The sequence below is a fragment of the Pelobates fuscus genome, chromosome 2 (genome assembly GCF_036172605.1).
Source record: "Pelobates fuscus isolate aPelFus1 chromosome 2, aPelFus1.pri, whole genome shotgun sequence".
Lineage (NCBI taxonomy): Eukaryota > Metazoa > Chordata > Amphibia > Anura > Pelobatidae > Pelobates > Pelobates fuscus.
Window position 1 is genome coordinate 251,084,371 of NC_086318.1, and position 21,100 is coordinate 251,105,470.

The 21,100-nt window shown below is 39.8% G+C and overlaps 1 protein-coding gene across 4 annotated transcripts in view; it reads left to right on the top strand.

Annotated features, from left to right (window-relative positions):
• Positions 1-21,100, top strand: part of MAP3K4 (mitogen-activated protein kinase kinase kinase 4) — a 175,598-nt gene that overhangs the window by 120,254 nt on the left and 34,244 nt on the right. For 2 of the 4 annotated variants that reach the window (XM_063443339.1, XM_063443338.1), the window contains exons 16-18: positions 4,613-4,723; positions 13,993-14,093; positions 16,782-16,862. In XM_063443339.1, the coding sequence (XP_063299409.1) occupies positions 4,613-4,723; positions 13,993-14,093; positions 16,782-16,862 (293 nt within the window). The remainder of the gene's footprint in view (positions 1-4,612; positions 4,724-13,992; positions 14,094-16,781; positions 16,863-21,100) is intronic. The other 2 variants (XM_063443340.1, XM_063443341.1) reach the window with 1 other exon arrangement.

Below are 21,100 nucleotides of genomic sequence, written 5' to 3' on the forward strand. Positions count from 1 at the left end.
TCTGTGACAAGAACTGCATCATGTCAGCACTCAAGAATAAAATGCATTAGGATTTTGAAGATCACCAGCTTTCCTTTTCTAAGGAACGTCTTCAATAGGGACGTACCTTGGGCTTTGTTACTGAGATCCAGAGGGATGCTGACTTTGCCTACTGATGGGGCATGCTCGAACCCTTCTTGTTCAGAGGGATGGACTCTTTCATAAGCGGTCTTCTCAACTTAATAGTCTCATTCACTGCTTTAGTCTCCTTTGACATCTTCTGGGATATCCACATCTTGTGTTAGAAAAGTAACCCCATTTCTTGCTAGTGCTTTGGACAAACCTATTGGTTGACTTGGAGAGTGGCTCTGGCACCTTTCCTTGTTCTTATATTTTTTAATTGTATCTTTTGTTTAAAACCAGGTTTGTCTTTTTCATGACAGGCCCGGTGCACTGTACTGATTTAACAGTCTAAACTTGTGGATTGCTTACTCTTTTTACTGTGTTTTCTCCCACCCCGCTACTACAGGGCTAAGGGTTTTTAATTGAACTTCAACTTCATTTATAGATTGATCGGTCCTCCACATCTTAAAAATAGCATTGTGTGTTTCATCGCATTTTATCTGTGGAACTGGCTATTTCATGCAGTTTTCCTCTTTATAATACAAAATGGGATTCTTTGCATGAGCCTCTTTTGATGCCTTATGATTATGAGTGCACTCTTCTATGACAGGTGAAGAGTGAATTAAAGTTAGTGCTACTCGTAACATATGGGCTCATTGAGCAGGTGGGTTGGTCGATATGATGACCATACCTAAACCTATGTACATTTTTCCTTTTTATAACTCGTTTACTAAAACACATATCAGTTTAGGATATTTTATTTTACAGATTTGTGAATATTCTGTTTAATCTGTGTCATATTATTTGAATAAAGTATACATGATGTGTGGCCGTGGTTCTGAAATGATACAGGAATTTCTGAACTGTTTTTTTAGTTTATATGATTGCTACAAAACCTGGCCAGTGGTAATTTTGGTGACTGATTTGAGTAACTATTTTTTGGCAGGAATGTAAAGTAATGAATGCAACATCAGGAAAACATTGGTAGATGAAAATTTTAAAACTTTCCTATAATTATGCTGCTCTTCGTTTTTAAAAAACCACGAATTCATTTTCAAGGCATTTAGTGTACATTGATATTCACCACTTCCTAGTTTCTATTTTACAAGGCTACTTATAATCTATCTTGGCTAACAAATATTGGGATTCAGTTACACAATATGACCATATTGTTTCAAGGCCAACGTTACATCACAGTATATAATATCTGTGGATCCAACACCAATTTTAACATGGAAAATTGACATGCTAACTAGGGATCGACTGATTATCGGTCTGGCCGATATTCGGTATTTTCGGCAATGTCAGTATCGGCCTATAGAGATACGATATTGCTGATAATACATACGAGAACCGCAGGGCCCATTACAAGCCCAGCGGTCCTGGAGGGCCCAGCAAGCTCTTACTTACCTTCCCAGCAGCTCCCTTCAGCTCTTCTGTCTAAATCGTACTGGTTACCATGGCAACTCTCCGCTTGGCACACAGACAGCGAGATTTACACGGGAGCTCCTGGGAAGGCAAGTAAAAACTTGCTGGGCCCCCACTGCACAGTCCATGCTACCGGACCACCAGGGAATGCCATATCCCCCCTCCCTGGCAAAGTAAGAAGCCCGGAGGGGGAACTAAAAATAAATAAATAAACCCCTCCCTTCCCTCCCCACCCCCCTATTTTACACAAACTACATACCTACAGAAACACACACACGCTCTGCATTATATACACATACTACACAAACACACTGCATTCATTATATACACACACTCTGCATTCATTATATACACACAAACACACACACTTTGCATTTATTATATACACACACACACATACACTCTGCATTTATTATATATATATATACACACATACACACTGCATTTATTATATATACACACACTCTGCATTTATTATATATACTCACACACTCTTCATTTATTATATATACACACACACACTGCATTTATTATATATACACACACACACACTGCATTTATTATATATACACACACACACACTGCATTTATTATATATACACACACACACTGCATTTATTATATATACACACACACACTGCATTTATTATATATACACACACACTGCATTTATTATATATACACACACACACTGCATTTATTATATATACACACACACACTCTGCATTTATTATATATACACACACACTATGCATTTATTATATATATATATACACACACACTCTGCATTTATTATATATACACACACACACTCTGCATTTATTATATATACACACACACACACTCTGCATTTATTATATATACACACACACACACTCTGCATTTATTATATATATATATATATATATATATATATACACACACACACACTCTGCATTCATTATATATACACACACACACCCTGCATTCATTATATATACACACACACACTCTGCATTCATTATATATACACACACACGCACACACTCTGCATTCATTATATATACACACACACGCACACACTCTGCATTCATTATATATACACACACACACGCACACACTCTGCATTCATTATATATACACACACACACACGCACACACTCTGCATTCATTATATATATACACACGCACGCACACACTCTGCATTCATTATATATATACACACGCACGCACACACTCTGCATTCATTATATATACACACGCACACACTCTGCATTCATTATATATACACACACGCACACACTCTGCATTTATTATATATACACGCACGCACACACTCTGCATTTATTATATATACACGCACGCACACACTCTGCATTTATTATATATACACGCACACACTCTGCATTTATTATATATTCACTATACGCACACTACACAAATACACACGGCATCCACTACACACACAGCTCCCCTGTCTAAACACACTGCATCCACTACATGTGGCATATATATTTTGTGCATTTACCTTTAGAAATAGTTAATTTTTTCAAAATGGTAAATGTACAGAATATCGGAAAGTTATCGACTATTGGCCTGAAAGTTCAGATTATCGGTATCTGCTCTAAAAAAAAATCCATATTGGTCGCTCCCTATTGCTAACTGTAGCACCTCTTTCTTATAGAAACATGTAAAGAGAAAACCAAAGTTTTAACTTGTGTATTGGGTATAAAAGGAAAATCTGTTCACAACTTAATTACTCTTCACAACTTGAAAAATCAGAGATGTAAAGTTAGTGTTTTTGGCACCTCAGATTTTCTGATATTTCTCCTTGGCAAAAGTCAAATAATTTTAGATCACTGGCTGTGGAGGAAAAGAAGGGCGTGTTACAAATTCTAGATGAGTAAAAAGTACTCTTAAAGGACCACTATAGGCACCCAGACAACTTCAGCTTAATGAAGTGGTCTGGGTGTCAGGTTTAACCCTTTTATTCTATAAACCTAGCAGTTTCAAAGAAACTTTGGAATGGGGTTAATCCAGCCTCTAGTGGCTGTCTCATTGACAGTCGCTAGAGGCGCTTCTCACTGTGATTTTCACAGTGAGACGATGCCAGCGTCCATAGGACAGCATTGTGAATGCTTTCCTATGGACTGGCTGAATGCGTGGCTCGTGCCGTGGATGCGCATTCAGCCGAGGAGGAGAGTCCCCTGCACGGCGCTGGAGAAAGAGGTAAATTGAACGAGTATGTTTTCCTGGCACTATAGTGGTCCTTTAACAGAGATTTTTAGAAACTTTCACTTTTAATGTATTTGTCACTGGTTGAAGAATGTATTTGTGTAAATATGTAGAAGGAGCACTATAGGATCAGGAACACAAACCTGTATTCCTGACCCTATAGTGTTAAAACCACAATCTCGCCCCCCTGGTCCCCACTTACCCCCTGAATATAGTAAAATCTTACTTTTATTCCAGTCTGCTGATGCTTGTTCTGCCCATGATCTGCCTGCTTGGCTGACATCAAAAGTTATTCTCTCAGCCAATCACAATGCTTTCACATAGGATTGGCTACGACTGTCAAGGAGGCAGATCAGGGGCAGAGCAGAGGGTGGAGACACCGAATGGCAGTGGTGCACAGTGTGCAGTATTGCCCCAGGAAGCACCTCTAGTAGCCATATGAGGGGTGGCCTGTGGAGGTATCTGTAAATGTATATATTTTCTCTGAAAAGTGTTTACTGCAAAAAGCTTAAAGGGAATGATTATACTCACAAAACCAAATACAATAAGCTGCAGTTGTTCTGGTGATTATAGTGCCCCTTTAACTTCTACAGGCTTAGTTTCCTACGTAGGCATACCAGGTTAGGGAGGCATTGTGCACTACTGTAACAACATTTGTTAATATATTAGTTTGCATCTAATCACAAATTGAGATAAAAGAAAGGGGTTACGGTCTCCCTGATTAAAGAGGATTAATATATTTTCAAAGCCTATTTATATAGGTAATTTCTATACAATAATGGATATTGTCTCATGATACATAAAACATTTAATAATCATCCATTACTCCCTTTTCTTGAAAATCTTGATGTTTTTCTTCTCATCACAGCAATCGGAGTATCTCTGCTGATATGAAGAACCATTCCGCTGCCGGTCGCCCCACCGCACACGGTAGCAACTTGGCTCAACAAAAAAACTTCAGCAATTCAAATGATACCAGGTAGTGCCTTTCTTAGGTCACTGGATCGGCTATTAATTTTGTATAGCTTAAGCTGCCTGTGCTGGTGTAATAATGGTGCTTGGCTTCTCGATCTTTTCTATTGGCAACTGGTCAATGTTGTCAAATTACTTTGGGTGGTTACTGCATACCGTATATACTCGAGTATAAGACGAATTTTTCAGCACATTTTTTGTGCTGAAAAACCCCAACTCGGCTTATACTCGAGTCACTGTCTGTATTATGGCAATTTATATTGCCATAATACAGACTGGGGGGCTGTGGGGGCTGGCAGGAAGCACTTACCTCTCCTGCAGCTCCTGTCAGCTCCCTCCTCCTCCGTGCCGGTCCGTTCAGCACCTCTGTCAGCTCCCAGTGTAAGTCTCGCGAGAGCCGCGAGGTCATAGTGCGGCTCTCGCGAGACTTAGTGTGAGCTGACAGAGGAGCTGCACGGACCGGCGCGGAGGAGGAGGGAGCTGCAGGAGAGGTAAGTGCTTCCTGCCATCCCCCCCCACTGAACTGCCAATGCCACTGGACCACCAGGGAGTGAGAGCGCCCCTCCCTGCCATGTATCAAGCAGGGAGGGGGGACGAAAAAAAAAATAATAATAATAAAATAAAATATTAAAAATAATATAAAAAAAATAATGAAAAAAATTAATATAACAGAAAAAATATTACAATTATAATAATTAAAAAATAATAATAAAAATGCCCACCCCCCACCAAGGCTCCGCATCACACACACACTGCACTTATACGCGCGCGCGCACACACTGCGCTCATACACACACACTGCATTCATTATATACACACACTGTAAATAAATATTCAATTAATATAATTTTTTTAGGATCTAATTTTATTTAGAAATTTACCAGTAGCTGCTGCATTTCCCACCCTAGTCTTATACTCGAGTCAATAAGTTTTCCCAGTTTTTTGGGGTAAAATTAGGGGCCTCGGCTTATATTCGGGTCGGCTTATACTCGAGTATATACGGTATATATTTTATTTTACTATCATCCAATTACAATCAACACATTTATAAATGTAATCTACTAATGTTGCATATTATGCATATTCCTTAACCCCTTCCCGCCGTTACGACGTCTATGCCGTCACGCATTTAGTCGGCTTTAAAGCCGTTGCAACGGCATAGAACGCCGTAACGGCTTTAAGCCCTGGAGCGCCCGGGATACTTACCTTCCCGGCGCTCTGCTTCGGGAGGACTGCCTCACAGCCCAGTCAGCCCCCCACGGCAAATCAGGCCCCCGGGGGCCATGCGATCGCTCTCAGAGAGCGATCACATGGTCCCCTATAGCTGTCTGTGGATCTGCCAGCAGGGGGACTGTCTAAAATATTAGACAGTCCCCCTGCTGGTAGGTAGTGTAAAAAAAAAAATTAAACATGTTCTAAAATAAAATAAATATTTTTATATATATATATAATATATGTATATGTATATATATAATATATATGTATATTATATATATTTAACGTCATACATAGTGTATTTTAATACTAATATTAGTACATATATTAGTATTAAAATACACTTGGAATGACGTTACATATATATAATATACATATATTGTATATATAATAGATATATACACATATATTATATATATAAATACGTATAATTACAATAATAAATAAATAAAATAATAAAATTAATAAATAAAATATTGAAACAAAATTTAATATAAATTATATATCCATATGTAATTTCATTCTAACTGTATTTTGTTATTAATATATATATATATATATATATATATATATATTGGTAACAAAATACACTTAGAATGACATTCTATATATATCTATCTATATATAAAATGCAAATAACCGCAAATATATATAGAGAAATACATATAATTACATAAAAGATTACATTAGTATACACGTAGAATTTAAATACCTCTAAATGCATATATATTAAAATTCTACGTGTATATTTAAGTAATCTTTTAACATAATTAGGTGATTTGATTAATTAAAATTTGATTGACATACCTGACAACACAGGGAGAAAGTGCAGAGAATTTAATTTGCATGCACTATATTTGACCCTGTAACTCTCCAAGACAACATAAAACCTGGACATGGGGGGCTACTGTTTTACTCGGGAGACTTCGCTGAACTCACATATTAGTGTTTCAAATTGGTAAATTGTATTACAACGATGATATTTTAAGTAAAAGTGAATTTTTTTTGCATTTTTTACAAACTAACGGCACTTTTATGGACTATATTATTGTTGTAATATGTTTTAATGTTTTAAAACACTAATATTTGTGTTTAGTGAAGTCTCCCGAGAATAACAGTACCCCCCATGTTACAGGTTTCATGGTGTTTTGGAAAGTTAGAGAGTCACATATAAGGCTTGCATTTCATTTTTTTGACATTGAAATTTGCCAGATTGGTTATGTTGCCTTTGAGAGCGTATGGTAGCCCAGGAATGAGAATTACCCCCATGATGGCATACCATTTGCAAAAGTAGACAACCCAAGGTATTGCAAGTGGGGTATGTCCAGTCTTTCTTAGTAGCCACTTAGTCACAAACACTGGCCAAATATTTGTTTTTTTTGCTTTTTTAACACAAAAACAAATATGAACGCTAACTTTGGCCAGTGTTTGTGACTAAGTGGCTACTAAAAAAGACTGGACATACCCCACTTGCAATACCTTTGGTTGTCTACTTTTTCAAATGGTATGCCATTATGGGGGTAATTCTCAATCCTGGGCTACCACACCGTCTCAAAGGTAACATTACCAATCTGGCAAATTTCTATTTGAAAATGGAACATTCTATATTTGACCCTGTAACTTTCCAAAACACCATATAACCTGTTAATGGGGGATACTGTTGTACTCGTGAGACCTCGCTGATTTTTGTGCTGTAAAACCGAACAGTATTATGACCTTCACAGCTAAAATGTCAGACGGAAATACGAATTTAAAAAAAAATCTTATTTTCTCATTTTTTTTTTTTTTTTATTCATAATGAATTATGTTTCATATATGAATAGTTAATGGTAAATTAAAGCCCTGTTTCTCCTGAACAAAATGATATATAATAAGTGTGGGTGCATATAATATGAAAGAGGGGAACTACGGGTGAACAAACAAATAGCGCAAATTCCAGTTTTTGTTTGTTTTGTTTTGATCAGAACGTGCACTATTGACTCCGTCCTGAAGGGGTTAATATAGTTGCTCAGCTTTTCAATAGTAGATACGTTTACAAAAAAGTAATAATATATCTAGCTTTTCTAAATTTGACTTGATTTTTTTTTATGGTGAGTCACTCTGCTGTACATATCTTATAATCAATGCTTTTGTTGATCTGGGTGCTGGTGAGAAATCTATTTTTGCCAAATTGCTTAATAACAGTTTTATATAATGTATCTTTGCTGTTACAAAGTCCTCACAGAATGGCTTCCCATACCATTACAGAACTTCTATAATTTTTAACAATCTGCAGCAAGACACTATTAATGGTGTCCTTTGGCTTTTTTCAAATGTAATCCTGGTGTGGAAAAAAGGTTAAATATGACCCATCGCACTTTTTCTTTGCTCAGAAGTCCAGCTTTTGTGCTACTTTGTTTACACCCCTTAATAGCATACCAGCCATACATTCATGTTGAATGATGCTCATGATCCTCTCTCAATTCTATGTTACTTTTATAGTGTAAAATGTATTGGCATTTGGCAACTATCATATGAACTGCTGGTCTATCTTTGTTGAGCTTTGATTTTTCTGACTAATGTGCCTGTTTGTAACGCAATTCCGTGCCCGTGATTGGCATGATTGTTTTTAAAACATCTTAGTCTTTGACTAAGCTACTTGAAGCTTTTGTGACCAGTACCTACAACTTAAGCATATGTACATTGTAACCTTTGAAGTTTTTTATAGTTTCATGTTGCTTAGAGCAGTGTTTCCCAACCCAGTCCTCAAGGCACACCTACCAGTCCAGGATTTAAAGATTACCCAGTTTTGTCTAAGGTGTTTTTTCTTTTTTTTCTAAAAACACCTTAGACAAAACTGGGTAATCCTTAAATCCTGGACTGGTAGGTGTGCCTTGAGGACTGGGTTGGGAAACACTGGCTTAGAGCAAGCATGTCAAACTCAAAGGCTAACACGAGCCAAATAAACAAGTTTATGTGGGCCGCAAAAAAACTTAAGTTTTCATAGAAATGTAGGCTTATTTTGAAAAGTAAAATATCTTGTTGATTTTGAAGTGTGTTCTTAACTTCAGCTTAGGAAGCATTGGGAGCTATTATGCATGTGTGACACAAAGCTGCACAGACAATCAGCATCTCTATGGGGAGCGTTCAGCGCCTCCATGCAGACCCAATTTAATAAACTGTCCCTCCCCCATTCTAATACACTGCCCTTTAATCTAATACACTGCCCTTTAATCTAATACACTGCCCTTTAATCTAATACACTGCCCCTTAATCGAACACACCACCCCTCCTTTCTACAGGGAGTGCAGAATTATTAGGCAAATGAGTATTTTGACCACATCATCCTCTTTATGCATGTTGTCTTACTCCAAGCTGTATAGGCTCGAAAGCCTACTACCAATTAAGCATATTAGGTGATGTGCATCTCTGTAATGATAAGGGGTGTGGTCTAATGACATCAACACCCTATATCAGGTGTGCCTAATTATTAGGCAACTTCCTTTCCTTTGGCAACATGGGTCAAAAGAAGGACTTGACAGGCTCAGAAAAGTCATAAATAGTGAGATATCTTGCAGAGGGATGCAGCACTCTTAAAATTGCAAAGCTTCTGAAGCGTGATCATCGAACAATCAAGCGCTTCATTCAAAATAGTCAACAGGGCCGCAAGAAGCGTGTGGAGAAACCAAGGCGCAAAATAACTGCCCATGAACGGAGAAAAGTCAAGCGTGCAGCTGCCAAGATGCCACTTGCCACCAGTTTGCCCATATTTCAGAGCTGCAACATCACTGGAGTGCCCAAAAGCACAAGGTGTGCAATACTCAGAGACATGGCCAAGGTAAGAAAGGCTGAAAGACGACCACCACTGAACAAGACACACAAGCTGAAACGTCAAGACTGGGCCAAGAAATATCTCAAGACTTTTTCTAAGGTTTTATGGACTGATGAAATGAGAGTGAGTCTTGATGGGCCAGATGGATGGGCCCGTGGCTGGATTGGTAAAGGGCAGAGAGCTCCAGTCCGACTCAGACACCAGCAAGGTGGAGGTGGAGTACTGGTTTGGGCTGGTATCATCAAAGATGAGCTTGTGGGGCCTTTTCGGGTTGAGGATGGAGTCAAGCTCAACTCCCAGTCCTACTGCCAGTTTCTGGAAGACACCTTCTTCAAGCAGTGGTACAGGAAGAAGTCTGCATCCTTCAAGAAAAACAGGATTTTCATGCAGGACAATGCTCCATCACACGCGTCCAAGTACTCCACAGCGTGGCTGGCAAGAAAGGGTATAAAAGAAGAAAATCTAATGACATGGCCTCCTTGTTCACCTGATCTGAACCCCATTGAGAACCTGTGGTCCATCAACAAATGTGAGATTTACAAGGAGGGAAAACAGTACACCTCTCTGAACAGTGTCTGGGAGGCTGTGGTTGCTGCTGCACGCAATGTTGATGGTGAACAGATCAAAACACTGACAGAATCCATGGATGGCAGGCTTTTGAGTGTCCTTGCAAAGAAAGGTGGCTATATTGGTCACTGATTTGTTTTGTTATGTTTTTGAATGTCAGAAATGTATATTTGTGAATGTTGAGATGTTATATTGGTTTCACTGGAAAAATAAATAATTGAAATGGGTATATATTTGTTTTTTGTTAAGTTGCCTAATAATTATGCACAGTAATAGTCACCTGCACACACAGATATCCCCCTAAAATAGCTATAACTAAAAACAAACTAAAAACTACTTCCAAAAATATTCAGCTTTGCTATTAATGAGTTTTTTGGGTTCATTGAGAACATGGTTGTTGTTCAATAATAAAATTAATCCTCAAAAATACAACTTGCCTAATAATTCTGCACTCCCTGTAAATGAATACACTGCCCCTCCTCCCAGCACTCTAATTTAATACACTGCCCTCCCTCCCTCCCCAATTTAGCATACTGCCCCCTCCACTACTCTAATACACAGCCTCCCACCACTCTAATATGCCCTACTCCCCCCTCCAATTTAATATACTTCCCCTCCATCCCCCAAACCAATTCATTGCCCCCTCCCTAAAATTAATGCTATGCCCTCTCCCCACTTTAACACACTATAACAGGAAAATCACCCAAGCCCCCCTTCTCCTACCTTAAGATGAGCTGCCTGTCTTCCAGTTCCAGCCCTGCTCTCCTCAAGTAGTCCTGACACTCCTCTGGCACTGCGAACAGGAGAGAAGGGGGGGGGGGTGACTGGTTTGCGGGTGCACATGATCAGCCGTGGGAGGGAAGACCGGAATCAGACAGGAAATATCTTTTCTGTCTTGCGGCTGGTCGAGGCCACAACACAAAGAGGCCCCAGGGCAGGTGGGCAGCAATATATCCATTGTGGGACGCAAGTTTGACATGCTTGGCTTAGAGAAAGCACAGCTAAAAGTAGTCATTGTTGGAAACTTTTTTCAGTTTACACAAAGTTGACTGCCAGAGTCCTTACACCATAACTAATGTAAGGCTAATGTGAAATGGGGTTTAGTTGTCTTTTGACATTGCTTTTGATAAACATGTACTTTTCATGAAACTGTATTGTGTTGGGCTCCCAGTTAATGTCACTAATAAGGAGTATCTCCATTGTGTACATTACTCATAATTGCATGTCATCATATTTTGTGCTGATCTGGGTATTATAGCACATTGCAATTTGTAGGCATCTGTAATCATGGGACAATACTTCTTTAGATGTGTTATTTGAACAGTAGTTGTTGGTATGTTGGCCGTGTGTTCTTTTGTAAATTTCAGTATATACTTGACATGGTTATTTAAATTTTATTTTAGCACTCCATATCTTATTTAAATTAACATAGGTTTTTCTATGGAAAACTACTTCTGACCCAGTAAATAAAGGGATTGTTAAGGCACTGTGACTGGTTCATCTTATTCAAGTGGTTACAGTTTCAAGAGTCCCCTAAAATCATCCATCCATTCAATGTTGAACTATTAAAGGGACACTATAGTCACCAGAACAACCACAGCTTATTGCATTTGTTCTGGTGAGTAGAATCGTTCCCTTCAGGCTTTTTGCTGTAAACAGTCTTTTCAGAGAAAATGCAGTGTTTACATTACAGCCTAGTGATAACTCCACTGGCTACTCCTTAGATGGCTGCTAGAGGTGCTTCTTGGGGCGGTGTTGCAGAGTAAGCAGCACTGCCATTCATTGTCTCCACCTTCTGCATGCAGACACTGAACTTTCCTCATAGAGATGCATTGATTTAATTAATCTCTTTGAGGAGATGCTGATTGGCCAGGGCTGTGTTTGACTTGTGCTGTTTCTGCCCCTGATCTGACTCCTTGACAGTCCTATGCGGAAGCACTGTGATTGGCTCAGACCACCACTTCTGATGATGTCAGCAGACAGAGGCAGTTCACAGGCAAACAGGGGCAGAGCCAAGAGCTGCAAACTTGAATACAAGTAAGATTTTACTATATTTAGTGAGGCAAGAAGGGGTTTGGGGGGGCTAGACGGTGGTTTAGATCAGGAATTCATGTTTGTGTTCCTGAGCCTTTAGTGCTCCTTTAATGTTTTAATGCTATCTGAAAGTCTTTAGCAGCCCATCCCGTCTATGCTATTTGGGACTAATAAGGAAATTGATCTTTCATTTGTGGACGTGACACTGTCAGCGGACCACATTCAGTCTTTCATGCCCATTGCTTGTTTTAATTTGTATGGCTAGAAGAAAGTGTAAAATCTCTGCCTCCAGCTATACCTCCACTGGGGGCTTGGCTGTGATAAGCCATGGGCCCTTGTTTAGTGTTACACTGCTCAAAATATTTGAACACAGAACGGAGGGACAGCACTAGTGGACCAAAGGCACTGTGGCCATTTCATTGAGCACTGGCATATGTATAGAGGTACAAATCCCCCTTATCAGCAAGTCCCAGAAAGACGTGCCCAGCTCCTTACCTGTGTGCTTAATGCTCTTGTATGGAAAATACATGATTCTTCAACACCAGTTGGCCGATGTTTACATATACGAAAATAACTTTTCTTTTTTTCTAAAGTCATAAGAAATAAATGTAATATGTTCAACTTAACATTGGAAGAGAAACTGAACATTAATACTATTAGTACCACTGTCTTTGATTTCTTGTCTGTTTCTCCCATTTCTGTAATGCGATAAAACCATACAACTTCTTGTGGAGCCAGTTGATCAGTTTTTAATACTCTAACATGGCAGATGCCAGCTGAGGGATGCTAATTGTAAGAATTTGTAAGTTTTTGTACTCTGGTATTGTCAGACATTCACTTTATTGCCAAAGAGTAACTTAAAAGGTTGCTTCAAGCATTATGACCACTTCCGTGATTTGCAGTTTCTTTTTACTGTGAAATTCTGCCCTTTGCAGCTAGAGAGAGGTGTGACTCCACTTCCAACAGTCATTAGCCAGGCTTTGAAGAAGAGTTATCGGCTGGTTAACATTAGTTCTGTGCATATTGGACATCTGTTGTCTGCACACAAGTTGTGCTGGTGTCAGATGACCAACAAACGCATGACCCCTCCCCTCAGCCTGTCTTTCATGACATCCTTCCTGATTGACGCCACCAGATGATTATATGGATGCCTGGAGAACTTGGTCTCGGCGTGGGATTACAAGTAAGTTTTGTTTTTTAACTTTTGAGGGGATTCTGGACAGTTATAATTACTCTGAACAAAAACAGTGATTCAATAAAACACTGTTTTTTTTAGCTGGAGTAACCCTTTAAAATGGAAACGAATGGACAGTCACTTTCAGTTTAGTAGAGTCATCATCCTTAACATGTGATATTTGCAGGTTGTCTTAATTTATTCTGTCCTATCATATCATTTCCTTCTTACTGCAGAAGAAATGCTTCTTTACAGCATTCAAATATCTGAATGTACTGGATTATCCCTGTTAAGGAGAAATTGCTCATTCTAGTAATGCTATGATTTCCAAAACAATCAGACTTTTATCATTTTGGTGGTATTAAATGGTAAACTTTTAATGTCTCTACATTTCAAATGCATTTACATTATAGTGTTTTCTTCCCTTAGAATAACACTTTATAAAGTATGTTTTCTAATGTTTCTTTCTTCACAGGGGTTCCAGCGTTCCTGAAAATGATCGCTTGGCCTCCATAGCATCAGAGTTGCAGTTTAGATCACTTAGTCGCCACTCTAGCCCAACAGAGGACAGAGAAGGTGAAGTTTAACCTATAATATGAACTAACTTTTGGTAGGGGATCTAATCAGTTTTGGGATGGATGTAATACAGAATTGTAGACAAGGAACTAGTATGAAACAGATGGTTGGAGCATAAATTTAAAAGAAAGTGGTCATAATTTATCATTGAAAATAAAATGTTAGAAACATTAGTGTCTTTGTATGCTAATTTGAAATGCATAAACGTTATCATTTTTTTTGTATTTTTAAATCCCTCGAATCAGTGTGTATCCTGGATTGTCCTACTGTCTGGAGGTAACCATCTTAAATAGACACTCAACTACCCAAATACAAAAAAAAAATTCACTGTCTAGTGCATATACCCACATTTATGCATTTAAAGGGTATCTCCAGTCCCACCCACCAATCCCCGGTTACTGAAGGGGTGAAAACCCCTTCAGTCACTTACCTGAGGCAGCGACGATGTCCCTCGTCGCTGTCTCCTCCTCCGCGCCGCTCCTCCTCTGCATTGCGTCGGCCAGTGGGCGAGACTGATCCTGCCCACTGGCCGAGGAGACCTAATGCGTGCCGCGCATGCGCATTAGCGCTCCCCATAGGAAAGCATTGAAAAATAATTTCAATGCTTTCCTATGGGGAAATGAGCGACGCTGGAGGTTTCCTGTGCTATGAAGGAGGAAGTGACCTCTAGTGGCTGTCTAGACAGCCACTAGAGGTGGAGTTAACCCTGCAAGGTAATTATTGCAGTTTATAAAAAACTGCAATAATTACACTTGCAGGGTTAAGCTTAGTGGGAGTTGGCACCCAGACTACTCCAATGGGCAGAAGTGGTCTGGGTGCCTGGAGTGTCACTTTAATTATGCATTTTTAATTATGGGTATATCTAAAAACAGCTTACAAAAGCTGTACATCTCTTTTATGGTCCCTTTTTACCCCCCCCCCCCCCCCCCCAGTGATTTATTTACGGATTTCCAGTGGGCTTTTATTCAGTTAAAACAAACAGTAAAAAAACAAATCTCATTCCAGATTGTACCATTTACCTTTAATGTTTTACTGATCTGACAACCTTAAACTGGAAGGAAAATTAAAATAAACCTGCCCACTGGGCCATTTTCTGTCAATACACTGCCAATTTGTATTTGTTAGCAGCTTAGTTGCACACTTTGTTTAGAAACACCTCTTCATCATGTTAAGCATTTATGGTTTAACTTTGAATCCTCAGAATTGTGGCTAATGCAGCTAAGCTGCTAAGTCATAGTTATAGAAAATGGCAGGGTAAACCCTTTCACTGGATGGCAGCCGATTGTAGAATATGGACAATGTAGAGGCAGAAAAAATATATATATGTTCAGCTAGGAGTAGACATTATAAATTTGAGATTATTAACTTGTGCCATGTCAGAAGGTGTGAAAAGTTCTTGCCTCAAAGACACTGAACGGAGGGCAAGAATAGAACCTTCCATTTACTGTTCACTCGCAGACAGAAGAGGCGCAGGAATGTCTGTACTTGCGAGGCACCTTTACGTACACTCGCGGGTATGTCTGTACTCGCGAGTGTACTTAAAGGATCACTATAGTGTCTGGAAAACATAGCAGTTTTCCTGACACTATAGTGCCCTCAGGGTCCCCCTCCCGTGGCATTAAAACCCCTTCAGCAGCTTACCTTATTCCACCTCTCCTCCCCTGCTGACGTCAGCTCTCTCTGCCAGCGTCAGCGGAGCCGAATGCGCATGCGCGGCAAGTGCCGCGCAAGCATTCAAAGTGTCCATAGGAAAGCATTTCTCAATGCTTTCCTATGGACGCTCTGCGAGATGGAGGCATAATATGCCTCCAGCGTCGCAGATGCGCCTCTAGTGGCTGTCCGGAAGACAGCCACTAGAGGCTGGCTTAACCCCAAATGTAAACATAGTTTCTCTGAAACTGCTATGTTTGCATCTGAAGGGTTAAAACCTGAGGGACCTGGCACCCAGACCACTTCATTGAGCTGAAGTGGTCTGGGTGATTATAGTGTCCCTTAAAAGTGAGTGTATGTAAAGCGGGGTATGCAGCTCAATGAGAAGTATTTGCATGCAATTGCCTGCCTCTTAAATTTAGCTCAGCTCAGCTAAGCAATCAGGAAGTAACAAGTCTAATTGACAACCAGGGACGTTGTAACAAGGAGAAATTTATTAAGGGAGCTTCAAATTTGTGTCTTTAAGTTTGCACTTTTGTTAATTCTTCCTTGGTAACACTTTCAGATGGTAAACATCCAGGAGGCTTTTCTGTGAGTGGATATGTTTAGTATTGAGCTGAGCTGCAGTGTGATGTCTGCGCTTTATTAGTGGATAAATAACTTTATTTAGGACATGGCGGGAGACCCAAAATCAAAAATAGAAAAGGAATACTTTAGCTTTGACCACAAGGCTGTAAGTATTGTGACACAGAGAAAATATGAGTGGGGCAAAATTTTTAATCGATTAAATAATTATTTGTGGTGAGCGCATTATTTACTTGCTAACTAGCACTTTTCTAGTGGATACATCTTTCCATTCTGGGATCAGAGTGCTTACATGTAAGATCATTAGAATAAAAAATAAAATAGCCTAAGGATATGAACATAAATGCACAATTAGGTTAGATTAGAGAAGATTGTAATAGAGTATAAAATAAATCTATCTATATATCTATTTGACATCCAATCTGATTTAAATGCTTGTATTTTTGCTTTAAGAACCGTCATATCCAAAGACCGATTCAGGAGGGTCAGCACGTCGTAGCTGGGAGCTTCAAACTTTTATCAACCAGGCTAGAGGTAATACAGACCACCATGGTATGATGGTAGACTAGAAACTGAGCTTTGTTTTGCATGTGTGTTTAGAAATGCAGGTATAAGTATATTAAAACTCTCTACGACAATCTTAGCATTGCAATTTTTTTTAGTGGAAATGTTAGACATGTTCTGTAAACCCTTAATTAGACTGTATTATAAGAGTATCTTGCAAAGATTATTTTCTCACTCTTTCCAATTTTTGGTAAGTAGATATTTCACCATGAAGAACAATATAACAAAAAAAAAGAGGAAGGTTGCGCCAATGCAATCGTAATACAGTATATTTCAAATTAATATATAGAAGAATAAAAGCCAATAATAAAAACCAATGATAAAAACACAAGTGTCTAGTAGTAAAATATCCAAATAAATGTGCAAACGTGCAAGAAGAACAGCAATTTATATATATTTATATTAAAACGAAACCGGAAAATATAGGATACGTGCAATAATGTAGTTGGCATATTCCACAGCAGTATGGGGGCCATAAAACCCAGAGAGAAATGTATAACCTGTACCAGGAGTAATAGATAAGTTATTTACTCACATTTGATTGAGCAGACAAACCGCTCAATGCATAGCACGTAAATGGTGTAATCCCCACCTAGGATTATTTTAGTGAGGTCCTTTCTGTAATAATAAATTTGATGCCAGGTAATAAAATATAAAAAAACAATAAAAAAGGAAAACTCACATTCACAGTATAGAAATAGCCAATTAAAATAGCTTTAAAATTAATCCGCAACATGTTTTACCAATACTGGGCTTCATCAAGTCAAAGCAAAGGGTCCTGGGGACCTGGTAAACTTTTAATAAGAAATGCAAACATGCCAATAATGAACTTGGTGCCAAAATGACATTATTATTCTTATTGGTATTTATATAGTGCCAGCTTATTCCGCAGCGCTTTACATTAAAAGGATAATTTAACAAATGGGACAATAACATAATGTTACAGGAACAATAGGTAGATGAGGACCCTGCTGAAATGAATCTACAGTCGTCAACATGTAACTTTCTAAACATTACAATGTGTAGAAAGAATTTGTGAAAAACAAGAATAGGGCCAGAAACAAACCCAAACATTTAGTGCGTGCAGATTGTGCAATGCCGCTTCCTGATGGTTGCAAAAAAATATATATTATAACCAATACTTAAAGGAGTCTCTGGAAAAAATCTAAGCAGAAAGAAATGTTATCTATCCTAGTGTAGTATAATTTATGCAAACATTTGCGGAGTTAAGTGGCGGCATCAGAAGTTCTGTTAAAGGAAAAAATAGACATAGGTCTCCATCATTCTCTAACGTATCCTCTGGTGAGTGTTCCTGGAGTTCAGATGCATCCGAATCAGTTAGTAAGGATTCAGATGAGGAAAGCATGTGAGGTCAACAAATTAATCAAGGAAGACTACAAAACAGTGGATATTCGAGAAACACAAGAGAAAAAGACAGAGGTTTGTATATTAAAAGAATGGAAACACCTAGAAAAGTGTACATTTATTTCTAAGCCATTTAAAATGCTTTTGTTTTGTTTTTCCCATTAAGATGTTTTGTAAAATAGTCAGGGGTACAGAAAGGAAAGTAGGGGGGGGGGGGAGAGAAAGAGAATTGCTTTGCCAACAAGCAATGTAAAATATGCATTATACATACAGAGTACATACAGAAACATCACTTCGTTCATCTGGCACGCAAGGTCATATGGTAATGAGGACAGGAAAATCGTAGTATATACCACAACTGTGGATAGGTTCACTTGCGTCAACAGTACACCTTGCGCTATATGGTTATCATGTATCTTCAATGCGTTAATAATACAGGGATGTATTGCAACATAGGTCTTATCCGACACCTTATCTACACCTAAGTCCCACATGTCCTATGAGTTTAAATAAACACGTGTGGGGGAATAATTTCTTCAGACATTTCTCATATGAGCTTTGTGTGTCTTATTCAGAGAGTAACCGCTGAAGAGGCAGTACCATCGTTAATTTCCAGGCTTGTGCAATTAGCCTCTGTGCCAATAATGCTATGTGCATCATTATTTTTAGTTTGAATTTAGGTATCCCTGTGGGTAGATCTAGTAGTAAAAATTGCTGGGGCGATAGATGGATCTCACACCCAGTTTAAAATGCTTTTTAAATTGCAGAATGCTAATCTTTGGGTCTACCAAAACTAGATGTACCAATAGCACTATTGACTAGAAAGCAATGTTTTCCTTTATAGAAGTTGCAGGTCTAAAGGATCCAATGAATGAGGTTCATCACTTCCTGTGAAAGAATTTAGAGCAGCATTTCAGAGTAAAGTTATCACATGAGCGGTGGTTAATGGGGCAATGAAAGCATAGCATTAAGCTCTAAAACACTGTTTAGGCAGAGGAGATGATCCAGTCTGGCTTCTTAAAAATATCAGATTAGGCGGGCAGTGTTTCGCTTCAGAGCTGAGCTGGTAGTGTTCAAGCAGAGTTCCGTGCATAACGGCAATCAAAACCCTCATTTCAAGCACCATACCTCGATTGGGGCGACCAAATCGCAGGCACAGGGTGACGGAGACACGGTGGGTTGAAAGACCAAAAAACAAAAACTGGATAAGCCCCGCATGCCTCCGTATCGGAGACCTCCAGCGGCAGGTGCAGGGTCCAACTAGGCCCAAGATAGCGGTGACTTACTCTGACCTATCTGGCGATCTGTCCCTGCCCGCCAAAACATCACTGGTATCAGGAATGCCGGCCCCAGACACCTCTCCCTTGACCAGGGCTGTATTGAAGACACTCCTGGCCGACATGCAAGCTACCATTCTAGCAGATATGGCCTCCCTGCGATCCGACCAGAAGGGCCTGACAGGTAGACTGGTGAAGGTGGAAACTACATCGGGGGAACACTCCCAGAGCCTGGCCAAATGCAGCAGGAGATCCTCAAGCTCCGAAAGAAGCAAGAGGTACAGGACCGGTGCTTAGCAGCCATGGAAGATGTACGGCACAAGTTACACATCATCTCAGGGGCATCTCAGAGGAAGTGCCGATGGCAGAACATCCGCACATGCTGAGGGGCCTAATGGGAGCCCTGCCATCTCCACGCCAGGCTAAGGAGATGGTGTGACGGACTGCCTGGCAGCGATTGACGGGTACCTCCGTCAATCGCTGCATCAATCCTTGAGTGCACCATAAGCATCGCAGTGGAACACCATAACTACTGTAAACCCCACAAACTACCGCAGCTTGGTTGGGGTCTCGCTGTCCTCCATCCAGCTTCCAGTAGGTAGACCTCTCCTAATCCAGAGGCAGGCTTATAAGAGCAATCGTTGTGACCCCAAGGGAGTATAGTGAATAAAGCAATCCCCAGAGTGAATATAGCTCTCCAATCCCACAAACATGAGCCTAGACTTCATGAAGGGTAAAACAACTGTTTAGTGGCATCCACCACTGGCCTTATATGCAGGTCCCCATGCAGGGGCACTCCCCCTGTACCTGAGAGTAGACTATCATAAAAACATATACACGATTACATTGACTCTCAGGTCCAGGACACTCCCGTACAAAACAGGTCAATCTCTCCCCTATGCCTGGGAGATAATTGAGTCAGCCACTTTAATAAACTCAATTATCTCCAGGCACAGAAAACATAAATTTTTACAAAACCCCCAAAATACCTTAAAACACACAAAATCACCATAAATGTTACATCCCCTGATAGCCCTGATCGGGGTGACCAACATATCCACAAATCATCCAGATCGGTTTAAAAAATGAACAAACTACCAAACAGAGTCAATGTTCTTACCCTGGAGCTTGTTCCATTTCTTTGTGGTAAGTTTCATGAGATTCATGCCCAAACACCGCGGCCTGCTTTCATGCAAACAATATGGCCGCCACCTTGTGGTCGTCCATAGGAATTGCGGCCACCCAGACGAACACTTAGAACACTGCGGTGGAAGCAATTAGTAGCAATTAGGCTTAACAAACTCCAGGGTGGTCTCTGGTTCCTGCGGCTGTTCGGTTCCCGAACCAAATATAAAATCTCACGAACCAAGTCTGTTTTTGGTTTTTTTTTTTAAAGGGCCCATAGTTTTTTGGTAAGAGGCTGGCCAGCAGGCCCTTCCAAGCACCCGTGACGAGGTTCAGTTCATCACAGATGGGACTGGAGGGCTGCTTCCGCATTCCTAAACCAAAGAGGGCCCCTGCGCCGGTCCCAAGGGATGTGGTGGTCCAACTACACAATCCCAAAGA